The following is a 21,761-nucleotide window of genomic DNA, read 5'->3' on the forward strand; positions in this document are numbered from 1 at the left end:
TATGACGTAATACGAATCTATATCATCATATTTTCATCATCATCGCCATCATCAGACTTGTAGATATTATCATTCTATGCATTAATAATGCTTGGAGGTTGTTGTGGGTGAGAAACGGCCAGAAAAAGACATGGTTTAAGACAGTTTGGCATAACATATACAGACAATCAAAAAGGAGTAAAGACATGCATTATATATGTATGCTGTGATTAATGAATGTCTTGAAAGAGAATTTCAAGCATATATATGACATTAAATTCTCAACCAAAATTTCGAAACTTTTTTTTTTTAATCTAGAAAGAGGGAATTGAACTTGAGACCACTAAAGTTATAACATTATGGAGGAGATCTATCACTAGCTAGTTAATAAACCTTCAAAAACGTTATTTAATTAATAGAATTCCAATCCAATATATATAGATACACACACATAAGGTATTTTCATTGAGGGTATACCTCATCTTAGGCACAATGATATTTGTGAAATTTACTCTGCATTGTAATTCGATGATCGAAACTGTCTATATTTTTAAATATTAATTTAAAAATTATTAATTCTTGAAAAAATTTAAATAAATTAAAAAAAATGTTTAACCATTTAATTAAATAATTATTATTTCAAGTGTTATATTTAAAAATTCAACAAGAGGATGTCAAATTGGTATTTGGTAGCATCGAATTGACCTCCTTTTTCGACATAAATTACCTAATATCTCAAAAAAAATTTATGAAACTAATAAATTAAATTTTTTTTTTTTATATCCAAAATAAAAAATATCATGATCGGCTGGCCCATTTGCAAAAATTTAGTGATAGATCGATTCACTTTAATGAACCGAACACTCGATACAATCCACTAAGTGCTCGACAAATTGCAACTATATACTCAAAAATTGTCACTATTAAACAGTGAGAATCATTGTTACTTGAGGAATTGCTTCAAAGTACGTCCTGCCGAGGCAACGTTCTTTAGGCCGGGCAGATTTGACCTTTTGAGCCTCTTTAATGGGCACACCCGCTTGGCTTACTTTTAATTCTGCCACGTGGCCTGCTTTTATGAGGGGTACCGACAAATTCATACCCTTCTACAAGATATTCGACATCTCCTAGAAAAATGCTTTCTTTTCAAGTTGTTCATACATATAGACAGGCTAATAATGCGGCATCCTCCCTAGAAAATTGGGGCATTCAGTGGAGTGCAGTCAACATTCTTAAGAATTTCAATCAATTACTAACTCAAGATTGAACATAAATGTAAGAGAAAATAGATGCAGAAAAAATAATACAAGGCAATTAACATAGTTCACTTAACTAATGCAATTGGAATACATTCAGGGGTGATGACAATTCACTAATTTCGGAATAAAAAGATTACAAACAAAAAAATAATATATTCTTCAATCACACGCTAAGTTATCTCTCACTTCTCTCAATCCTTCTCAATAAAGAATCTCCAATTACACCCAAGACTCACAATCTTTCTAAGAAACTCTTTCTAAATATCTATTCACGAAGGATAAAATTCTCTCAAGCCTCTCAATAATTCTCTAGGAGTTTCTCTCAAGTTTTCTCTCAATTGGTGTCTCTCACACAAGGCCAGAGCCCTAAAGGACTTATATATAGGTTCCCAAAACCCTAAATCATTGTAGGAAACATATTATATTCGTAAACCAACTAGAAGTAGAAGATTGATTCCGAAAAGAGCCCAAAAACGCACTAAAATGAAAAACACCCAAAATCGACTTAGGAGCCACCCTCATTGATCTTGCAGCGAAGCTCACGAAATTCTCACAGGCTGATCAATCGCCATGCTGAGCATATTGCTTACCTAGCGCAATAGGAAAAAAAAATTTTTTGATCTTCCTCTGTGACTGGTCATCGCTATCGATCGATCGTCATTACTTAAATTTTGATTTTCACCTTAGTTTGAGCAGCAAAATCTTCAATAAACACTAGCTGAATCACTATCTTACTAGTATCTGGATATATTTGTTATTTAAAATCTGTAGTATCATAAACAAATAATGTTAGTTGTTGTTTCGACATCAAAAATAAAAAAAATTAAGATGAGAGCATGTCAACAGCAAATTAAGGGGTTCTAATTCACATTTGGTCAATGGGGTTTAAAGTTTATGAATTTGATCCGTGTGTTTTATGTCATTACAGTCCATTAATTAAATTGGCAGAAATTAAAAAAAAAAAGTCATAAACTTGTTAACAAAATAGAAAGCAAGTATTAACTTGGAAAAATCTCTAGTTTATTTTTATTTTTATTTTTTTTTGTGGTGGTCTTGGTATTCCTAGCTACCACAGGCTAGCGATTTGGCCATCTTAATTTGGAGAGTCTTCTTGTTCTTAGAGAAGGTTTGTCCCTTTTTTGATCTTAGAGAGGGTTTGTCCCTTTCTTGATCTTAGAAGGTTTGCCTCTTTCTTGATCTTAGAGAGGGTTTGTCTATTTCTTGATCTTAGAGAGAGTTTGTCTAGAGTTTCATCATAAACAATCTAGTTTTCTTTTTTGTTTTGAGTGTCGTGGTGTCTCTCACAACGGGGTCCTTTTCCTAAACCTACATTGTATTTCATAGCCTCAAAGCAAGAAGGAAGAAAGGTTTCGCATACGAGCAGGTCGACAAGAAGCCTGTTGTTGTTTTCCCTTTTGATTCAAGAATGATTGAGGTTCAATTGGGAAAACTACGTTATCAATTGAATTAAGGAATTTGTTATTTTGGATTTCTTAACAGTCAAACATGAGATCCATCATGATCATGAGATCCATCATGATCAATTGTTTATCTATTTCTTGATCTTAGAGAGTTAGAGAGTTTGCCTCTTTCTTGATCTTAAAGAGGGTTTGTCTATTTCTTGATCTTAGAGAGGGTTTGTTTAGAGTTTCATCATAAACAATCTAGTTTTCTTTTTTGTTTTGAGTGTACGTCGTGGTGTCTCTCACAACGGAGTCATTTTCCTTAAACCTACATTGTATTTCATAGCCTCAAAACAAGAAGGAAGAACGGTTTCGCATACGAGTAGGTCGACAAGAAGCCTGTTATGGTTTTCCCTTTTGAATAAAAAATGATTGAAGTTTAATTGAGGAAACTACGTTATCAATTGGATTAAAGGATTTGTTGTTTTGGGTTTCTTAGCAGTCAAACATGAGATTAGATCATGCTATGTTTTTTTGGTTAAAAAATGACCCTACATGGTTTACTGTACGTGTATCTTGTAATCGATTTTGATTATTAATAAAATTTAGTTTGCTATTCTAAAAAAATTGATTTTGAGTCAAAACATAAAGACTATAAATATAGTTTATCCTGTATTTTTTTTTTCAAGGAACCCTATATTTAACTACAAGTTTTCAGACAAAATCATGTCCGACCAGCTGGAAGGCTGAGATGACACGGTTTTTCGAGTGTCATTTGGTCCACAAATGTCCGTAGTACTACTGCAGACTGTCTTACAGCTGTTATCATTATTCTTTATTTATTTTTTCTTCCTTCACAATACTAGCAAGTGACCACCAATGACCATATATACTTCTGCTAATCTTATATATTGCTTTCTGCATTTAAAATTCAAATTATTTTATTAATGGTAGTGAATCATATGGATCAAAGGGGTGGAATAAGAATGGGTCAGCTCAGACTGGAAAGCCATTTGGTCCTTCTGCCAATTGTTTAGACTTGACTCTATATATCTCTCAACTTGAAATTTGGTTAAAACACTTGGTGTGTTATAACACTTTTCTTTTTCTTTTTTTATTAAAAAAAATTATATTTTTATACCAGGTCAAACTCTTTTTTTGGGCAAAAAAAAAAAAGAGTTTGACCTGGTATAAAAATATAATTTTTTTTAATAAAAAAAGAAAAAGAAAAGTGTTATACCAGGTCAAACTCAAACAATGGAATTAAGTGCACAACTTAAGCTCAGGTGGCAAGAACATAATGGAAGTTCATTTTGGCCAACAGACCACAAGAGATGACGATGGGGTTGTGAATAAATACATTCTCTTCCAACCAAAGCTTTTAGTGCGCTTTGAAACAGTCTTCACAACTGACATGGGTTTCCAAATCTTTGCTCTATTTGTTATTACAATTGAGTGTATACCCATCTCATTTTTCATTTTCTGATCAATACATTATATATCAATTAATGTGTCATGATTTATAACATGTGAGCACCTTACCCTCACATGCATCTGGTAAAAGTTCAATTCTTACGCTCCTCCTCTCTAAAAATGATAATAAATAAAAAAACATTAACATATGATCAAAAATTCAAAATAAATACCATAAATTATAATAATATAGTATATTGTAGAGAATACTTTTTTATCAACCAACATATATGACATATGAAACCATATGTTTATCTAAAAAGTAAGAATAGTATGGTAATTATAAAATTTCTTTATAATTCATTAAAAGAGAACGAACATAAATAAAGACAAGACACAACACAATACGATCATGATAAAAATATAACACAAAATAAATATACACTATATGAGCATGCAATAAATAAATGAGTTGGGGCAGACCAAAGTTTTTAACTCACTAGGCAAAACAAAATATGAGCACAAAATGGTTCATGCACAGTATGAGCACGAATTAAAAATGGGTCCAATTAAACTAGTTATGAGTCTTATGACTTGTGTTAAGAGAAACAATTTAATTATAAGATGAGTTTCAAATAAGTTACTACGAGTAAGACACGAAAATATGAATGGACACAATTTAAATGATCAGATATTGGTTTGACATCTCTAGCACATATTATAGGCCGTGTGGAGCACGCGCACGGTAGTGATGGGATGGGAATATTGTGGTTTCTTTTTTTTTTGGTAAAAATATTGTGCTTTCTTTAATAAACAATTTTGTTTTTGAAGGATGACTATCTATTTCCATAGAGAAAGTAAAAAAGCAAAGAAAGATCACTGTCTCTCTCTACAAACGTTCTGGTCTGTAGGGAAGAGGACAAGTATAATTAATTAAGAAAATTAAAAAAAGATAAAAAAACAGAGTACCCAACTGTGAAATAAGTGGGGGAGAGTATTAGTTGCTGCCCAAATAGTCTTCCCATTCAAGTAAAGTTGGTTGAAGTTGGCCACATTGAGTGAGAAAGTGGACAACGTCTCTCTCTCTCTCCTCTCTCTCTCTCTCTCTCTCTCTCTCTCTCTCTCTCTCTCTCTCCATCATCATGATCATGAAACATACCAAAAGAAAATTATAAATCCCACAAAAGGTGAAAGGTAGCAAAGAAGAAAAGTAAATTCATACAAGCAAGAACCCAATTCAAAGTGGTGGAGTGAGAAACAAAGAAAGAGAGTCATAAACAACGATTTTATGTCAAAAGCTATGTGGTATAACAAAGGAGAGGGAGGCTAGCCTAGAGAGAAATACAAAGAGAAGAGAACCCCATCTCTCTCTCTCTCTCTCTCTCTCTCTCTCTGCTTGCTCTTTGCTTCCTTTTGCTCGTAGCAGCTTTTTGAAGGGTCTTTGGGAGCTTGGCTGGTCTAATAAGGTACAAAATTATGTTAATTATCTTTATAAACTTCTGGGTTTATGCTGTTTTTGTCTTGGAGATATAAATTATGCAAAATTTTGAAGAATTTATAAAAAAAAATGGAAGCCTCTTAAGCGTTCTCTTGTAGAGCAAAAGGAAGTCATACTGTCATAGAATTATTTGAGGCAATTTTCCTAGGGATCCCTCTTGTTTTCAGAGTGTCAGATGCTTTTTCTTGGAGAATTATACTCTCTCTCTCTCTCTCTCTCTCTCTCTGTGTTCTCTGTGTGCGTGCCTGCAAATATATTCTATTCTATGTGTTTTTGGTCCTCTTGTTTTTGTTCTTCAGTTACATATCCTTCCAAATATGGTGTTTAATTAATTAATTAAATAAACAATAATGACCTTTCGCGGGTGTTTGACTATAAAATTTTAATTTGGCCTCATATTTTTGTTTGTATATAAAATTCAGATTCATGTATTAGTTTTAACCCCAAATTTGAGGCCTTTTGAAGCAACAAGGTAGAGTTTTGAGCTTTGAGTCCATGAATTAGACCCAATTGTAAGATTGTGTCATTTGGCAGCTTTAGGAAGATCTGTTTCACATGACCATTCATGAATAAAATATGAAGATTTCCCTGTTTTCTTCTTATTCTGTGTTTAACAAAGGATTTGTTTTATTTTTGCAGTTAAAAATCTGAGATAGAGTGTCGCTGATTGACCTGGTAAGGTTATATTTTGAAACTTTGATTTTAATTTGAAGTTAATGAATGTTATGGAAACAAATTGGTAGTTGTCTTTGTTGGTTATTGATGTCATATCTATGGGGAGACTAAGCATAAGCAACCAAAGAGAAAACAAATATATATTAAATTAAAATAAGAGAGAAATTGATAAATGATTGAGCAATATTAAAAAAGTATATTTATATTTATATATGAATCAAATAGTTTTTAGCTTCTGTGGGAAGCCATTAACTGGACACATGTATTGAATTCTTTTCTAAGCTAAGCTTCTTTTGTGGGTACATCATAGCATCCACCCAAACATGTTTAACCATGCAAAATGTAAATTTACAAGCACCTGTAAATCCTGAATTGGTTGGTTTCATTTTCCTTTCAGGGAAAAACAGTAATGCTAGGAACATGGGAAAGAAAGGGAGTTGGTTTTCTGCCATAAAGAGGGTCTTTTCACCGCACTCCAAGGAGAAGGTAGTCAATGTAAGTAGATTTCCTGTAATGGCTTATTTCTTTCTCCAATGGACTTTTGTTCACTTGTTTCACAATTCGTCTGCATTTTTCAAAAAAACAGACAATTTGAAGGTTAACCTTTGTTGCTTATGGATCTAAATGGAGTATTTTCCTGAATTTAAATCTTTAAAATAGTCCATTTTACGGGTTATCTCAAACACGTCTTCACCAGCTGGCTGAAGTGAATGTGCTTGTTGTTTTTGTGCTAGCCATATAATCGGTGTCTAAAAGATACAATATGATTGTTCATCTTGTTTTGTGATGAACAATCATAACTTCGTACTAGAAAAGCACCTCTGCTTAATTATGTAGCCATTTGTTCATTTCAATATATGAGAGTGGTATACATTCTAATTAAATTTCAGCACTGCATAATTAGTTTGTGTTACATGCTTTTCTGGTTTTAGAGTGCAAAGGTACAATTTGCTTTCCATACAAAATACCTACAAATTCAAACCGAGTGCATACTTCTCATTGTTAATCATATTGCAGGGTTCAGAGAAGAAAAACACAAAAGAGAAGAAGAAGGGGGTAGGGAAACTAAAGCATGCAGACACCAACTCATTCATTCCCCTGTTCAGAGAACCAAGCAGCATTGAGAAAATTTTTGGGGATTTTGAAAGGGAGCAACAAGTAACTTTTAGGCCTCCTACACCCGATGAGCAACCAAAAACACCACCTTTTGTTCCTCCTAGAATTGCTTCTTCTCCCAGGGCTCCTTCTCCAACGGTTGCCTCACCAAGGGCTACTTCTCCAAGGGCTGCTTCTCCTAGGGCTGCTTCTCCTAGGGTTGCTTCTCAAAGAGCTCCTTCTCCAAGAGCTCCTTCTCCACGAGCTCCATCTCCAAGGATCATTCATCACCATAAGGAGATTAGCTACAGACCTGAACCAACTCTGAGGAACCACCATGCTTCAGCTACTAAAATCCAAGCAGCCTATAGAGGCTATAAGGTAAGCTTATACTTTTCATGGTATTCAAGGGTGAGGGATGTCTTGGGACAATATAAGAGTACAATTAAATACAGGAAAACCTGCTTCCTACTACTTTAGTTGATCTATGAATGCTTTCTCATGGTTCTGCTCTTACTGTGGCCATATAAGACAATGCAAGTATATGCCTCTATCATAAAAGATGCAAATTGTCAAGTTTTGAAGAGATTTTTATGTAAAAAGTATTAGTTTTTAAAATTTTCCCTAAACAAAGCTGTTGTATAAGGCTCTGTCTAGAATCTTGCATTTTTTGTGTAGGCTGCATATTATAAGATCACAAAAATTTGATGTCATAGTTATTCTTTAGAAGCACAACTACAGTTCAGAGTGATTGATGTGCAAAGGGTCTGTCCAATGGTAGGCATTACATATAGTTTGGGAACCATAGTTTATGAACTGCCTGGCCCCCTTTTAATGAGCAGACTTTGTATTTATGACACACTTTAACCTAACTGAGATAATGTGGTACTTGTTATACAGGCAAGGAGAAGCTTTAGGGCTCTAAAGGGTCTAGTGAGGCTTCAAGGAGTGGTTAGAGGACAGAATGTGAAGCGCCAGACAATGAATGCCATGAAATACATGCAACTCTTGGTTCGGGTTCAGTCTCAGATTCAGTCCCGGAGGATACAGATGTTAGAAAGCCAAGCAAGACATCAACCTCCATACAAGAATGATAAGGAAGTGGAGAGCACCTTTGGAAAATGGACCTTGAGCCAGGCAGTAAGTTCTCTTTCATCGGTTGTGAATGTGTTCCTATCTGTTTTAGTATTTCCCTTCTGTTCCCATGATTGGTCAATCAGGGGTTTGATTATCCTGTTTGAAATGTTATTGTCAGACTGTGTCAATTATGGTTTGCCTTCCTATATGTATTTGTTATTCCATAAGTTTAAGCTGATAGGAAAAATATATATCAAGCTGATCACACTAACACTACACACACACATAAGCCAAATAGTCGGCATATTCCATTCTATGTTGATTATTGTATAGGTCACTTGAATCCTCTATTACCTGTTTTCTGTTTTGTTATTTCTATTCAATGATTTTGGGTCTCTGCAATGGTCAATTGTATTTCTGTTTTCAAACCATCTTTTGGAATTTTACAAGTATGCAAGGGCCATTTAACTTTCTATAGTGAAAAAGAAGTGTACTAGATCTTTTACCGCTAATAAAATAAGAAAAGGAAACACTCTCCATGCACTGTTATGTTTGTTTTTTTATTTAAATGTAACTTATCTGTGAAAATAAGTAATCCTAACAATTGGAAGTGCTGGGCTACAGTCTGAGATGGGCAATAACGATGATTGGGATGATAGCTTACTAACTAAGGAGGAAGTAGAGGCGAGGATGCAGAAAAAGGTTGAGGCAGTCATCAAAAGAGAAAAAGCAATGGCCTATGCATACTCCCACCAGGTATTTCCTTAAGTTGCATCATGTGCATGAGATATATGGCCTATGCATTATTCCTTAATTGACTTTCTGGCCTTATGCTACCTGAATCTATGATCCCGTCTGATTGATTTCACCTTTATTTTATTCTTGAGTTGTTCATCTTCACTTTCTGTTATAATTTAATTTTTCTATAGTATTTAAAGTTTTTTGTGCTTGCATAGTTACTGCATTCAGGTACCATTTGACATCGAGGTAACAATACACAGCAAATTAATAAATATCAATTTTCTTTCAGTTTCACTTAAAACTTAGCTAATTTCTCAAATCTCCTTCTAATATTTTCTATTTGTAGTTTTATATATTTCATCTATCTCTATATATTAATACACATGTATACCGTACCACAGAAAAAGTACACACTCATAAGTTCCATACTCATTTTTTTTAAGCTCTAACACTCTCCATCAAACAAATATTTGATTATATAGAAATATTATAAGTAAAAAAAAAACATTGATGATGATAAGAAATTAAACTAAACAACACAATATTAATAATAACGGCATGGATAATCTAAATTAAACAAAACACATTCACAATTCTGATTAAGAAACATGGTTTGAAGTATGTAAAACTTTATATTTGATCATTATTATTAATTATTTATACTTGAGTTGAGTATTCTTTAATTTAATTTTCCTTCCAAAAACTGGTGGTAGAATTAACTAGGAGTATCATTTTTTCCTTCATGTAGTGTATACTAGAATGATAATTATAGCAGATTATTGCAGTTTGGAGTGCAAGATGTTTTCTTATTTCTTGATGTTATATACTTGTGTGTGCCAACAAATACAGCTGTGGAAAGCTACTCCTAAATCAGGCCAAACACCTCTGGTTGATATTCGATCTGGGGGATTTCCATGGTGGTGGAACTGGTTGGAACGTCAGCTCCCTCCGAAAGACCCTCCTGCAGAAACCAATGCATTGAAGAACTTTCAACTTACTCCTCCAAGACCACATTCAGAGCTGAAGCCAAGCCCACATTCAGAGCTGAAGCCAAGTCCACTGCCCCAATCAAGCAAGGCAAGCCCACTGCCCCAGTCAAGCAAGGCAAGCCCACTGCCCCAGTCAAGCAAGGCAAGCCCACTGCCCCAGTCAAGCAACCACAGGCAACATCCTTTTGCATTTGATAGCAATCTGGACACACCAAAATCCTCAAAATCAACCATAAATTTCACAACACTAAAACAAGCACAAACCCTGCCTCCGATTAGTAAGAGCACTCCACAAGCAAACAGCTCTGGCCTATCAAAGTATAAAAGACCAACAGCTAGTGGAGCTGAATCCCCTTATGGTTTTCCACTAAAGGATGATGATAGCCTGACAAGCTGCCCTCCATTCTCGGTTCCAAACTACATGGCTCCGACAATGTCAGCAAAAGCCAAAGCAAGAGCTAGTAGTAATCCGAGGGAGAGGTTTATGGGGACTCCAAGCAGTGAGTCCAAAAGAAGGCTCTCCTTCCCTTTGACACAAGGCATTGGGTCTTTCAAGTGGAACAAAGCTAGTTCTTTCTTCTCTAATAAGGATTCTAGCTCTCAAAGGGTTTTAGATAAGAACCAGTCTCTGCAATCTATAGGAAATTTGAGTATCGATTCCACGGTTTCCATGCCTGCAGGAGTTGGAAGGAGGCCATTTAACAGATTTGTGTGATTTATTTTCGTTTATTTTTAACATTTTCTTCCCCCTCCCCATTGTGGTGTTTATTTTGCTTGAGTGTATGGTGATAGTTTGAGTTACAAAATACTGATGTAAAATAATGATGAAAAAAAAATTATAGGGAATGATGGTTTGGATTATTTGATGTAACAGGATTTGGGTTTTTGAAAAGTATCATGACAATTGTTCTTTTTGGATTGCTTTAATTATCAGATGTTCTCTTTCATTGAAATGGCAAGAGCAGAGGTAAGTCCTTTCTAGTTTCTATGAACCAAATAATGCACAATGTAGAGTGAACATTTTGCTTTGTAGTCTGAATCAAGCCTTGCACTTCTACTCTTATGAGAGGTGTATTGCCGATTCTGATACCATTGTAAGGCAAGAATTTACTTTTCCGACGTGGAATATTACTTTCAACATTATGACATTAATGTCATGATGAAATAAATTATAAATGTCATGTAAAAGAAATTCAGACATTTATGGAGCATCTTCTGAACAGCTGAACTCTTTCTGACGACATTTTGTTGTGTTCCCTCTGTAGTTATATGGAGCATCCGTGAATTATCTAATTCATGAATAGACATTGAGTTCATGAATTCATTTATTACAATGAATACGTTGGATATCTTTTCTTGCGCCTGTAAAAGGGTGGAGATCCATAGGTTGAGAGATCCATTTGTAAAAGACAAAAAGAGAGCCTCCTACAACATAGCCTCCTTTGAAGTGTGTAGATTATATATGATAGTGAGTTTTAGGGAGATCTACTTCTTTTTTTTTTTTGGCCAAATAGGGAGATCTACTTCTAATCTCATTTTCTATGCTGGAAGTTTATCTGAGTTCGTCTAATGATATTTCCCTTCAATTTGGAGATTTTTTCAAGTTAAATTGATAAAATAAAATTAAAAATAAGAGAAGAGTGCATGATGACTTCTTAGGAGTGCAAATAAGACCTAGCTCTTTGATTTTTTTGCCTAAAATAATAAAAGGCCAAATGATACTTTTGGTCCTTTTGCTTTCATGAAATTTCCACTTTTGTCATGTTCTTTGAATTTTGGCAATTTCAGTCTTGTACTTCCAATACAATAGCAATTAAATCCAAATCGTTAACTTCGTTTAAATTGATGATGGAAAATCCGGCGTGCTTTGCACATGAGTGGCATTTCGGACATCTTACTCTACCTAGACGTCTATACAAACCATACCCACTATTCTACGCAACTATTTTGAAAAAAATAAGAAGTTTCAACATCGAACTGAATCTGCTAAATGACGGGTAGAGGCTTGAATATGTATTTAGAGGGACTAAATTATTAGGAATATCAATCATGTGCGAAGCACGTGCTTCTACGTTAGATTTTATGTCAACAATTTAAACAATGTTAACTATTTAGACTTAATTGCTATTGTATAGAAAGTACTGAACCAAAATTGCCAAAAATAAAAATACATGACGAAAGTGAAAATTTCATAAAAATATAGAGACCAAAAATGTCATTAGATAATTTGCATTCATTGGGTTCATGAATTCAATTATGGCATGCTACATGCATTCTAGAGTAATTAATTTTTTTTTTTTCAAGTCTCTTTTAACTTTCTTAATAGGTCAAAGTGAGTAATATTTTACAAAATAAAAAGGTATGAAGAATATCTAGAAGTATCTTGTAGATATTTCCCTTCAATTTGGAGATTTTTTCAAGTTAAATTGATAAAATAAAATTAAAAATAAGAGAAGAGTGCATGATGACTTCTTAGGAGTGCAAATAAGACCTAGCTCTTTGTTTTTTTTTTTTGCCTAAAATAATAAAAGGCCAAATGATACTTTTGGTCATTTTACTTTCATGAAATTTCCACTTTGGTCATATTCTTTGAATTTTGGCAATTTCAGTCTTATACTTCAAATACAATAGCAATTAAGTCTAAATCGTTAACTTTGTTTAAATTAATGATGGAAAATTCGACGTGCCTTGCACATGAGTGACATTTCGAACATCTTACTCTACCTAGACGCCTATATAAACCATACTCACTATTCTACGCAACTATTTTGAAAAAAATAAGAAGTTTCAACATCGAATTGAATCTGTTAAATGACGAGTAGAGGCTTAAATAGGTATTTAGATGGACTGAATTATTAGGAATATCAATCATAAGCACATGCTTCTACGTTGGATTTTATGTCAACAATTTAAACAATGTTAACTATTTAGACTTAATTGCTATCATATATAAAGTACTGAACCAAAATCGCCAAAAATAAAAATACATGACGAAAGTGAAAATTTCATAAAAATATAGGGACCAAAAATGTCATTAGATAATTTGCATTCATTGGGTTCATGAATTCAATTATGGCATTCTACATGCATTCTAGAGTAATTAATTAATTTTTTTTTCAAGTCTCTTTTAACTTTGTTAATGGGTAAATGCAGTGCCGGCCCTGAAGGGGGGGCATCGAGTGCGACTGCCTAGAAGGTGGGCCCACAAATTTTTATATTATGTATATATTAATATATATATATATTAAAAAATAGTTGTTGGGTTTATTTATAATATCTTCGCTGCAATTAGGCCCTTCTACTTATTGTGTCAGAGCTGTAGTTATCTACAATTTGGGTTCTACACAAAAAAAAATTAGGCCCTTCTACTTAAGCCCTCCTTGTACACAAAAAAAAAAAAAAAATAGGCCCTTCTAAGATATAAAATTTGGGTTCTACAATTTATTTTTCCTTAATTATTAGTTGAAAGCCACATTTTTATTTCTTTTTATTTCCTTAATTTGTGTTTGGCCAACTTGTTTCATTTTTTCTTTGGCTTCTCACGTGAATCACAAAAGAAACAAGCCAACATCCTCATCTGCATGGCAGTGGGTCCTTTTTGTCCTTGGGTTTACACCTTTTTTTTTTTTTTTATCAAAAGTACATGCCTTCTTTCTGGAAAGTTGGATTTAAAAAGCATGTTTGCTTTGAATTGGCAAAGACGGATCTTTGCCTCTCCATATAGTCTTGTGGAAAATTTGTTTTTTTTTTTTTTTTTTTGTGTTCTCCATAGGCTCTTTCAATCTAAAAGAAATTAGAGAGGTCTCATTGAGGCAATAAGGTAATTAATGTTTGAGTGTGTTTTTTCCTTTCAATTTTTCTCTTATATTCCTATAAATTATTTTTTTTTTTCAATTATTTTCTTGACGTTCAACCAAAAATTTTCTAATTGATTTCTTGATGTGATAGAAAATTTCCTAATTGATTTCTTGTCAATTGTGAATTGTTTTGCAAAAGATTTTAGGGTTCGTTAACATACAGGTATTGATACCTAAATTTATTAACCAAAACCACCTAAAGTCCCATTCTTTCTTTGCGGGCCAACAACCACAATCCTATTATTCATTTGCGGACACCACACCCACTAGATCCCAAAATACCATGCAGACACGACACCACCACCACCACTAGATCCCAAAATACCATCCGAAAATAGACATAACAAAAACATAACATGCAGACATCTTCCAAAATACCAGCATCAACGCATCACCAAAAAACAGAAACTGAAACTGCAAGTCCGCAACTCCAACAAACTGCAGTTTCAACTCTAATAAATTGCAGTTTCTGCAGTTTCTGCAGTTTCAGTTCACTTACAGTTTCAGAAACTGCAATTTAGGGTAAACCCAAAAAATAGAAACTGAAACTGCAAGTCCACAACTCCAATAAACTGCAGTTTCAACTCTAATAAATTGCAGTTTCTGCACTTTCAGTTCACTTGCAGTTCCAGAAACTGCAGAAAGTTCACTTGCAACAACTATTTTGAAAAAAATAAGAAGTTTCAACATCGAACTAAATATGCTAAATGACGGGTAGAGGCTTAAATATGTATTTAGAGGGACTAAATTATTAGGAATATCAATCATGTGCGAAGCACGTGCTTCTACGTTGGATTTTATGTCAACAATTTAAACAATGTTAACTATTTAGACTTAATTGCTATTGTATAGAAAGTACTGAACCAAAATCACCAAAAATAAAAATACATCACAAAAGTGAAAATTTCATAAAAATATAGCGACCAAAAATGTCATTAGATAATTTGCATTCATTGGGTTCATGAATTCAATTATGGCATGCTACATGCATTCTAGAGTAATTAATTTTTTTTTTTTTCAAGTCTCTTTTAACTTTCTTAATAGGTCAAAGTGAGTAATATTTTACAAAAATAAAAAGGTATGAAGAATATCTACAAGTATCTTGTAGATATTTCCCTTCAATTTGGAGATTTTTTCAAGTTAAATTGATAAAATAAAATTAAAAATAAGAGAAGAGTGCATGATGACTTCTTAGGAGTGCAAATAAGACCTAGCTCTTTGTTTTTTTTTTTTACCTAAAATAATAAAAGGCCAAATGATACTTTTGGTCATTTTACTTTTATGAAATTTCCACTTTGGTCATGTTCTTTGAATTTTGGCAATTTCAGTCTTATACTTCAAATACAATAGCAATTAAGTCTAAATCGTTAACTTTGTTTAAATTAATGATGAAAAATTCGACGTGCCTTGCACATGAGTGACATTTCGGACATCTTACTCTACCTAGACGCCTATATAAACCATACTCACTATTCTATGCAACTATTTTGAAAAAAATAAGAAGTTTCAACATCGAATTGAATCTGTTAAATGATGAGTAGAGGCTTAAATAAGTATTTAGATGGACTGAATTATTAGAAATATCAATCATAAGCACATGCTTCTACGTTAGATTTTATGTCAACAATTTAAACAATGTTAACTATTTAGACTTAATTGCTATCATATATAAAGTACTGAACCAAAATCGCCAAAAATAAAAATACATGACGAAAGTGAAAATTTCATAAAAATATAGGGACCAAAAATGTCATTAGATAATTTGCATTCATTGGGTTCATGAATTCAATTATGGCATTCTACATGCATTCTAGAGTAATTAATTAATTTTTTTTTTTCAAGTCTCTTTTAACTTTGTTAATGGGTAAATGCAGTGCCGGCCCTGAAGGGGGGCATCGAGTGCGACCGCCTAGAAGGTGGGCCCACAAATTTTTATATTATGTATATATTAATATATATATATATATATTAAAAAATAGTTGTTGGGTTTATTTATAATATCTTCGCTGCAATTAGGCTCTTCTACTTATTGTGTCAGAGCTATAGTTATCTAGTTTCTTTCTTTGGGCTTAGGCCCTCCTTGTACACAAAAAAAAAAAAAAAAAAAATTAGGCCCTTCTAAGATATAAAATTTGGGTTCTACAATTTATTTTTCCTTGATTATTAGTTGAAAGCCACATTTTTATTTCTTTTTATTTCCTTAATTTGTGTTTGGCCAACTTGTTTCATTTTTTCTTTGGCTTCTCACGTGAATCACAAAAGAAACAAGCCAACATCCTCATCTGCATGGCAGTGGGTTCTTTTTGTCCTTGGGTTTACACCTTCTTTTTTTTTTTTTCATCAAAAGTACATGCCTTCTTTCTGGAAAGTTGGATTTAAAGAGCATGTTTGCTTTGAATTGGCAAAGACGGATCTTTGCCTCTCCATATAGTTTTGTGGAAAATTGGTTTTTTTTTTTTTTTTTTTTTGTGTTCTCCATAGGCTCTTTCAATCTAAAAGAAATTAGAGAGGTCTCATTGAGGCAATAAGGTAATTAATGTTTGAGTGTGTTTTTTCCTTTCAATTTTTCTCTTATATTCCTATAAATTATTTTTTTTTTCAATTATTTTCTTGACGTTCAACCAAAAATTTTCTAATTGATTTCTTGATGTGATCGAAAATTTCCTAATTGATTTCTTGTCAATTGTGAATTGTTTTGCAAAAGATTTTAGGGTCCGTTAACATACAGGTATTGATACCTAAATTTATTAACCAAAACCACCTAAAGCCCCATTCTTTCTTTGCGGGCCAACAACCACAATCCTATTATTCATTTGCGGACACCACACCCACTAGATCCCAAAATACCATGCAGACACGACACCACCACCACCACTAGATCCCAAAATACCATCCGAAAATAGACATAACAAAAACATAACATGCAGACATCTTCCAAAATACCAGCATCAACGCATCACCAAAAAACAGAAATTGAAACTGCAAGTCCGCAACTCCAATAAACTGCAGTTTCAACTCTAATAAATTGCAGTTTCTGCAGTTTCAGTTCACTTACAGTTTCAGAAACTGCAATTTAGGGTAAACCCAAAAAATAGAAACTGAAACTGCAAGTCCACAACTCCAATAAACTGCAGTTTCAACTCTAATAAATTGCAGTTTCTGCACTTTCAGTTCACTTGCAGTTCCAGAAACTGCAGAAAGTTCACTTGCAGAAACTGAAACTGCAAATCCGCAACTCTAATAAACTGCAGTTTCAACTCTAATAAATTGCAGTTTCTGCAGTTTCAGTTCACTTACAGTTTCAGAAACTGCATAAAGTTCACTTGCAGTTCCAGAAATTGCAGTTTCAGTTCACTTGCAGTTCCAGAAACTGAACTAAACAAAAAAAATCAAGAACCTAAACATACTCACGCACAGACCTTGATAAGAAGAGAGAAAAGTCGGAATCTGAATTATTTGATAAATTGGATCGAAATCGATGGCGGGCAGCGGCAAAATGGCAAAGCTGGATGACGAACAGATCACGGAGCTGCTCGTGGTGGTGGTGTTCGTCCTGGAGGTGCTTGCTCTGAGAAGAAGAAGAACAAGAAGATGATGAAGAAGAAAGAGAAAAGAGACATAGTGGGGAGGATAAAGAGAGAAGATGAACATGAAGAGAGAAGAAAGAGAATGACAAAAAAGAAATAAAATGGCAATTGACTAGATTTCAAGATAGCAACTTACCTTGTTATTAAAAAAAATTAATTGGTGCACTAGAGAGTAAAAATAATAAGTAAAAGGTAGCTTAGGGTAATTAATTCAAGATTTTATTAGGAGCCTAATTTAAATTTCGCCCCTGGCTTTCCAAAAGTCAGGGCCGGCCTGGGTGAAAGTGAGTAATATTTTACAAAAATAAAAAGATATGAAGAATATCTAGAAGCATCTTGTATAATAGTAGCTGTCTACTGTTTTTTTCTTTTTTTGGTGGAGTGAAGAGGACAGTATCGATCGGTGGAAGCCATGCAAGGAAGAAAGGGTGCCAAGTGGGTATCATTCTGTCGGCTATTAGTTTGCTAGTTTGCTACTTGCTAGTTGTTGTAGTTCATAGTTGGCAAACGCAATATGGCCAAAAAGAAAAAATTGTCTATATTGTATATATTGAATAAATAATGAATATATGCATCTCTCTCTCTCTCTCTCTACCCAGCACCTGCCCTTCCCCTTTGGCTTATGCCCTCTCTCTTGCACAGGTGACGTAGAATTGTAGAAAGGAACATATACACCAAAACAATTGGCATATACCAATTTGCCCGGATTTGTGTATCAAATTGCATGATGGTCATTTTCATTAAAAATCAAAATTAAGATCTGATATGAATATGATATAGGGGGTTGGCTCTTTAGAAAGTAGAATCTTTTCCTATATATATATATATATATATATAAACCAAGTAGAATCTTTTCCTATATATATATATGTATCACCGTGTTGGGAATAACAAATACAAATAATGCGATGGAAGAATAAAATAAACAAGTCATAAAAAGAAAATAAGAGAGCTTCAAGAATTTAACGTAGTTCAGTAAGACCTTGTTTATGTCCGCGAAAAATGTTTACTTTCACTATAAGATAACTAATTTTGTACAAAAATTACACTCAAGAATTTGAACTTAAAACCCGAGTTTTTGTGCCTAATATAATACACCCCTTGTACACTGTACCCTCTCTCAACTAAAAGATCACTCAAGAATTGCTTACTTGATTGATCGACCCAAATGGCTAGCCTCCACCTTCCTTTTATAGGGATTGATAGAAGGTTCTAGAAGCTAGGAGAACTCATTCACCACCGCCATTGTTTAATGCCTCTAAAGAGGTTCACCGCGCACCACAAGTAGCAACCGACTTGGCATTAATACTCTAGAGAATTCTTCATTCACCAACTTGCAATTAAACCTTCATTGAAATATGAATTGGCAAACGTTAAATCCATTTCACAAGGCACCAACTAAGCATGCATTAATCACCAATATGCATGCATGAATTCAATTCAACCTTGTAAATTCCAAAAAAAAAAAAAAAAATGCCATCCAAATTAATCCCTTGTGTTTGTGGGTAAACCCACACCGATCCAACAGCCAATCCTGGCTGGACACGTGGCTGGTCAGACTTTGACATCCACATCATCACTGCTCAGCACTTCCTCCGCCAGCTCAGATCGGATCTCCATGTCGGGTCCTCCATGTTCGGCCCGAGCCGAACCGATGATCTTCCAAGGGATTGGGTGCCCATCTTTCCACGGTCATCCCAGTTCGGCTCGGCTCGGCACCGAAGTGACCTCCTTTCGAGTTCTGGCGTCGGCCAGTTAGAGCTCGGAGGGACCCCTATCTCTCGGGTCGGCTCGGTTTGGAATCTCATGTCCGATCCGATCACGCATGGACTTCGTGCATACGCACAGGAACATCTGCTCGGTTCGGCTCGGCTCTCCGCCGCCATTCCCAAGAAGAGCATGTTGGTCGGAACCGCCACACTTAAATGCACCTGACATAAATCCTCTGACAGATGGAATGTCCCAGTCTGCATCCATGACTATTGAGGTAGTTTGCCTGGCCCTCCAACCTTGCATTTAATGGAGCATTCAATGCAGCATTGAATGCTGAGGAGGTGAGTAGCTGTGCATGCAACTAGTTCTGACCAAGCAGGTGGGTCACTGGCAACCATTCATTTTCACATGCAGGTAACTTACTCATCAAGTCTTCCTTTGCTTATATATATATCAACTCATATGTGCAAAAAGAGATCTATGAATCCATCTGCAAAACGCATTTACACAAAAATTTCCACTCACCAGAGAACATACCCAACTTGCTGAGAATAACCCAGAACATTTGCCTTGTTCTTCCTATTCTCCCAAGTTCATCCTTAGTTCTTCCTCACCTACCATCAAACACTATCACTGATTTCATCATCGGAGTGTGTTTGGCTGGTTCCACACCGGTCCATCTCCTTTGATCTTGTGTTTGTCTACAGGAAGATCTCGATCGACATACACGTCATCATCCAGCAAGGCTTCGGATCAGCCAAGTCATCACCTCTAAGTTGTTGCATCTACCTTACGAGAATTTGCATCAACACCTTGCATGCACATTCTGCAAACAATGCATTAATCACATACTTTTGAAAAACAAACACCAATCTCCACTTAAGGAGGGACACGTCCTCAACAGCTTGTCCAGCAGAGTCTTTCAAGAGTAGCTTCCATGGTAACTGTTTGTGCTCCTCTTTATCGACTTTTATAAGTCTTAACTTTGAAGAATTATTTGTGCACTTTAATTGACATTGCAGGACTGCTGCTATATTAATGTTTAAAGTTTTAGCTTTTTGCTGACCACAAAAAAAAAAAAAAAAAAAAAGTTTTAGCCTTTTGAAATTGATAAAGGAAATTATTTGAGAATTAATGAAGGGAGTTGCTATATGTGCTTCGTTTTACCCTATGGCTCCCATTCCTTTGATTCTTAATTATATTCTTTGATTCCCTTTTTAATATTTGAATGTTCAACTATGCCCTATACATTAAGTTGCCAGGCCAAAAAAGAATATATCCCAAGTCCTTACCATGATAAGGAGTATCATTCTCTCACATTTAATACAATAAATACTCAGTACATAGCGAATTAGCACCTTAAACCAATTGTCAAAATAACTAAAATTCAAATATCCCATTGTAAGTTCTAAAAAATGGAGAGCAGTTTTGCTCACCCCTTTTAATTCAGGTGTATGCTCACCTCCCATTTAAAATGTTGTCATGTGTTTAAAAAGCTAACCATGAGTTAGTCCATTGTATTTAATTATTTCTGATGTTATAATGATGAGAAAGAAATAATTTGACAACTCATGGAAATTGGAGAAATTGTTGAGAGCAATTTTGCTCACCCCTTTAACTCAGATGTATGCTCATCTTCTATCTAAAATGCTGTCATGTGTTTAAAAAGCTAACTATGAGTTAGCCCATTGTATTTAATATTTCTGAAGTTTTTTTTTTTTTTTTTTTTCAGGTCAAATTGCAAATGTGTTGTTGGAATATTGTTTTAATTAATTAATTAATTAAAAAAAAAATAAAGGTGTATACAGGAGAAGACCCAAAATCCAAAAATATGAATAAGGTTTTTTGGGCACTGAAAAAGAGCCAAACGTTTTTTGCATACTAGAGAAGAGCCAAAAAAAAGAAAAGCAAAAATTGTTAGAAATAATTAAATAAAAGAGAAGAAGGAAATTAATGTGTAATAAAAAAATGGAAAAAAGTTGAGTAATAAAAGATAAGGGTAAAAGTAGAAAAGAGTTGTCAAATTATTTTTCTCTCTCATCATTATATATCAGAAATAATTAAATACAATGGGTTAACTTATGGTTAGCTTTTTAAATGCATTGTAGTATTTTAGATGGGAGGTGAGCATATACTTGAGTTAAAGTGGGTGGGCAAAACTGCTTTTAACAATTTCTCCAATTACACGACATAATCTATCTCTTAGGATGCTAAGTCAGTCCATATTTCTGTTATAGGTAAGTTTTCTCTTCTCTAAATGCTCAACTTAAAACTGGATTGGAAAGAAAAAAAAAATTTTAAATGTGGATTGTTTTTCATCAATGTAAAGTCCTGCAATGGAATTTTGTTTCATTTATTATAAAAGGTTTTTGAAAAACAAATAGTAATAACTTTCCAAAGATTAAAAAAGCAAATCCCATGATTTGTTGTTACGTACGGGGCTTAGTGTGACTTTCCTGTTATTTTTTGTTTACT

General features: G+C 34.1%; 1 protein-coding gene across 4 annotated transcripts; it reads left to right on the plus strand.

Annotated features, from left to right (window-relative positions):
- Nucleotides 1–5,146: 5,146 nt before the first annotated feature.
- On the plus strand, nt 5,147–11,056 carry IQD13 (IQ-domain 13). 4 transcript variants are annotated; one of them, XM_086232402.1, is made up of 7 exons: nt 5,147–5,520; nt 6,192–6,232; nt 6,625–6,713; nt 7,245–7,703; nt 8,223–8,462; nt 9,024–9,155; nt 9,990–11,056. In XM_086232402.1, the coding sequence occupies exons 3-7, from the start codon at nt 6,648–6,650 to the stop codon at nt 10,842–10,844; spliced, it is 1,752 nt and encodes a 583-aa protein (XP_086088528.1). In that variant the 5' UTR covers nt 5,147–5,520; nt 6,192–6,232; nt 6,625–6,647; the 3' UTR covers nt 10,845–11,056. The 4 variants fall into 4 exon arrangements, with proteins under 4 accessions (XP_086088528.1, XP_086088527.1, XP_086088526.1 ...); XM_086232401.1 differs by having other exon boundaries at nt 6,192–6,227; XM_086232400.1 differs by having other exon boundaries at nt 5,148–5,520; nt 6,625–6,722.
- The last annotated feature ends 10,705 nt before the right edge of the window (nt 11,057–21,761 follow it).

The sequence above is a fragment of the Dryas octopetala genome, chromosome 2, assembly GCF_963921425.1.
Source record: "Dryas octopetala chromosome 2, drDryOcto1.1, whole genome shotgun sequence".
Classification (NCBI taxonomy): Eukaryota; Viridiplantae; Streptophyta; class Magnoliopsida; order Rosales; family Rosaceae; genus Dryas; species Dryas octopetala.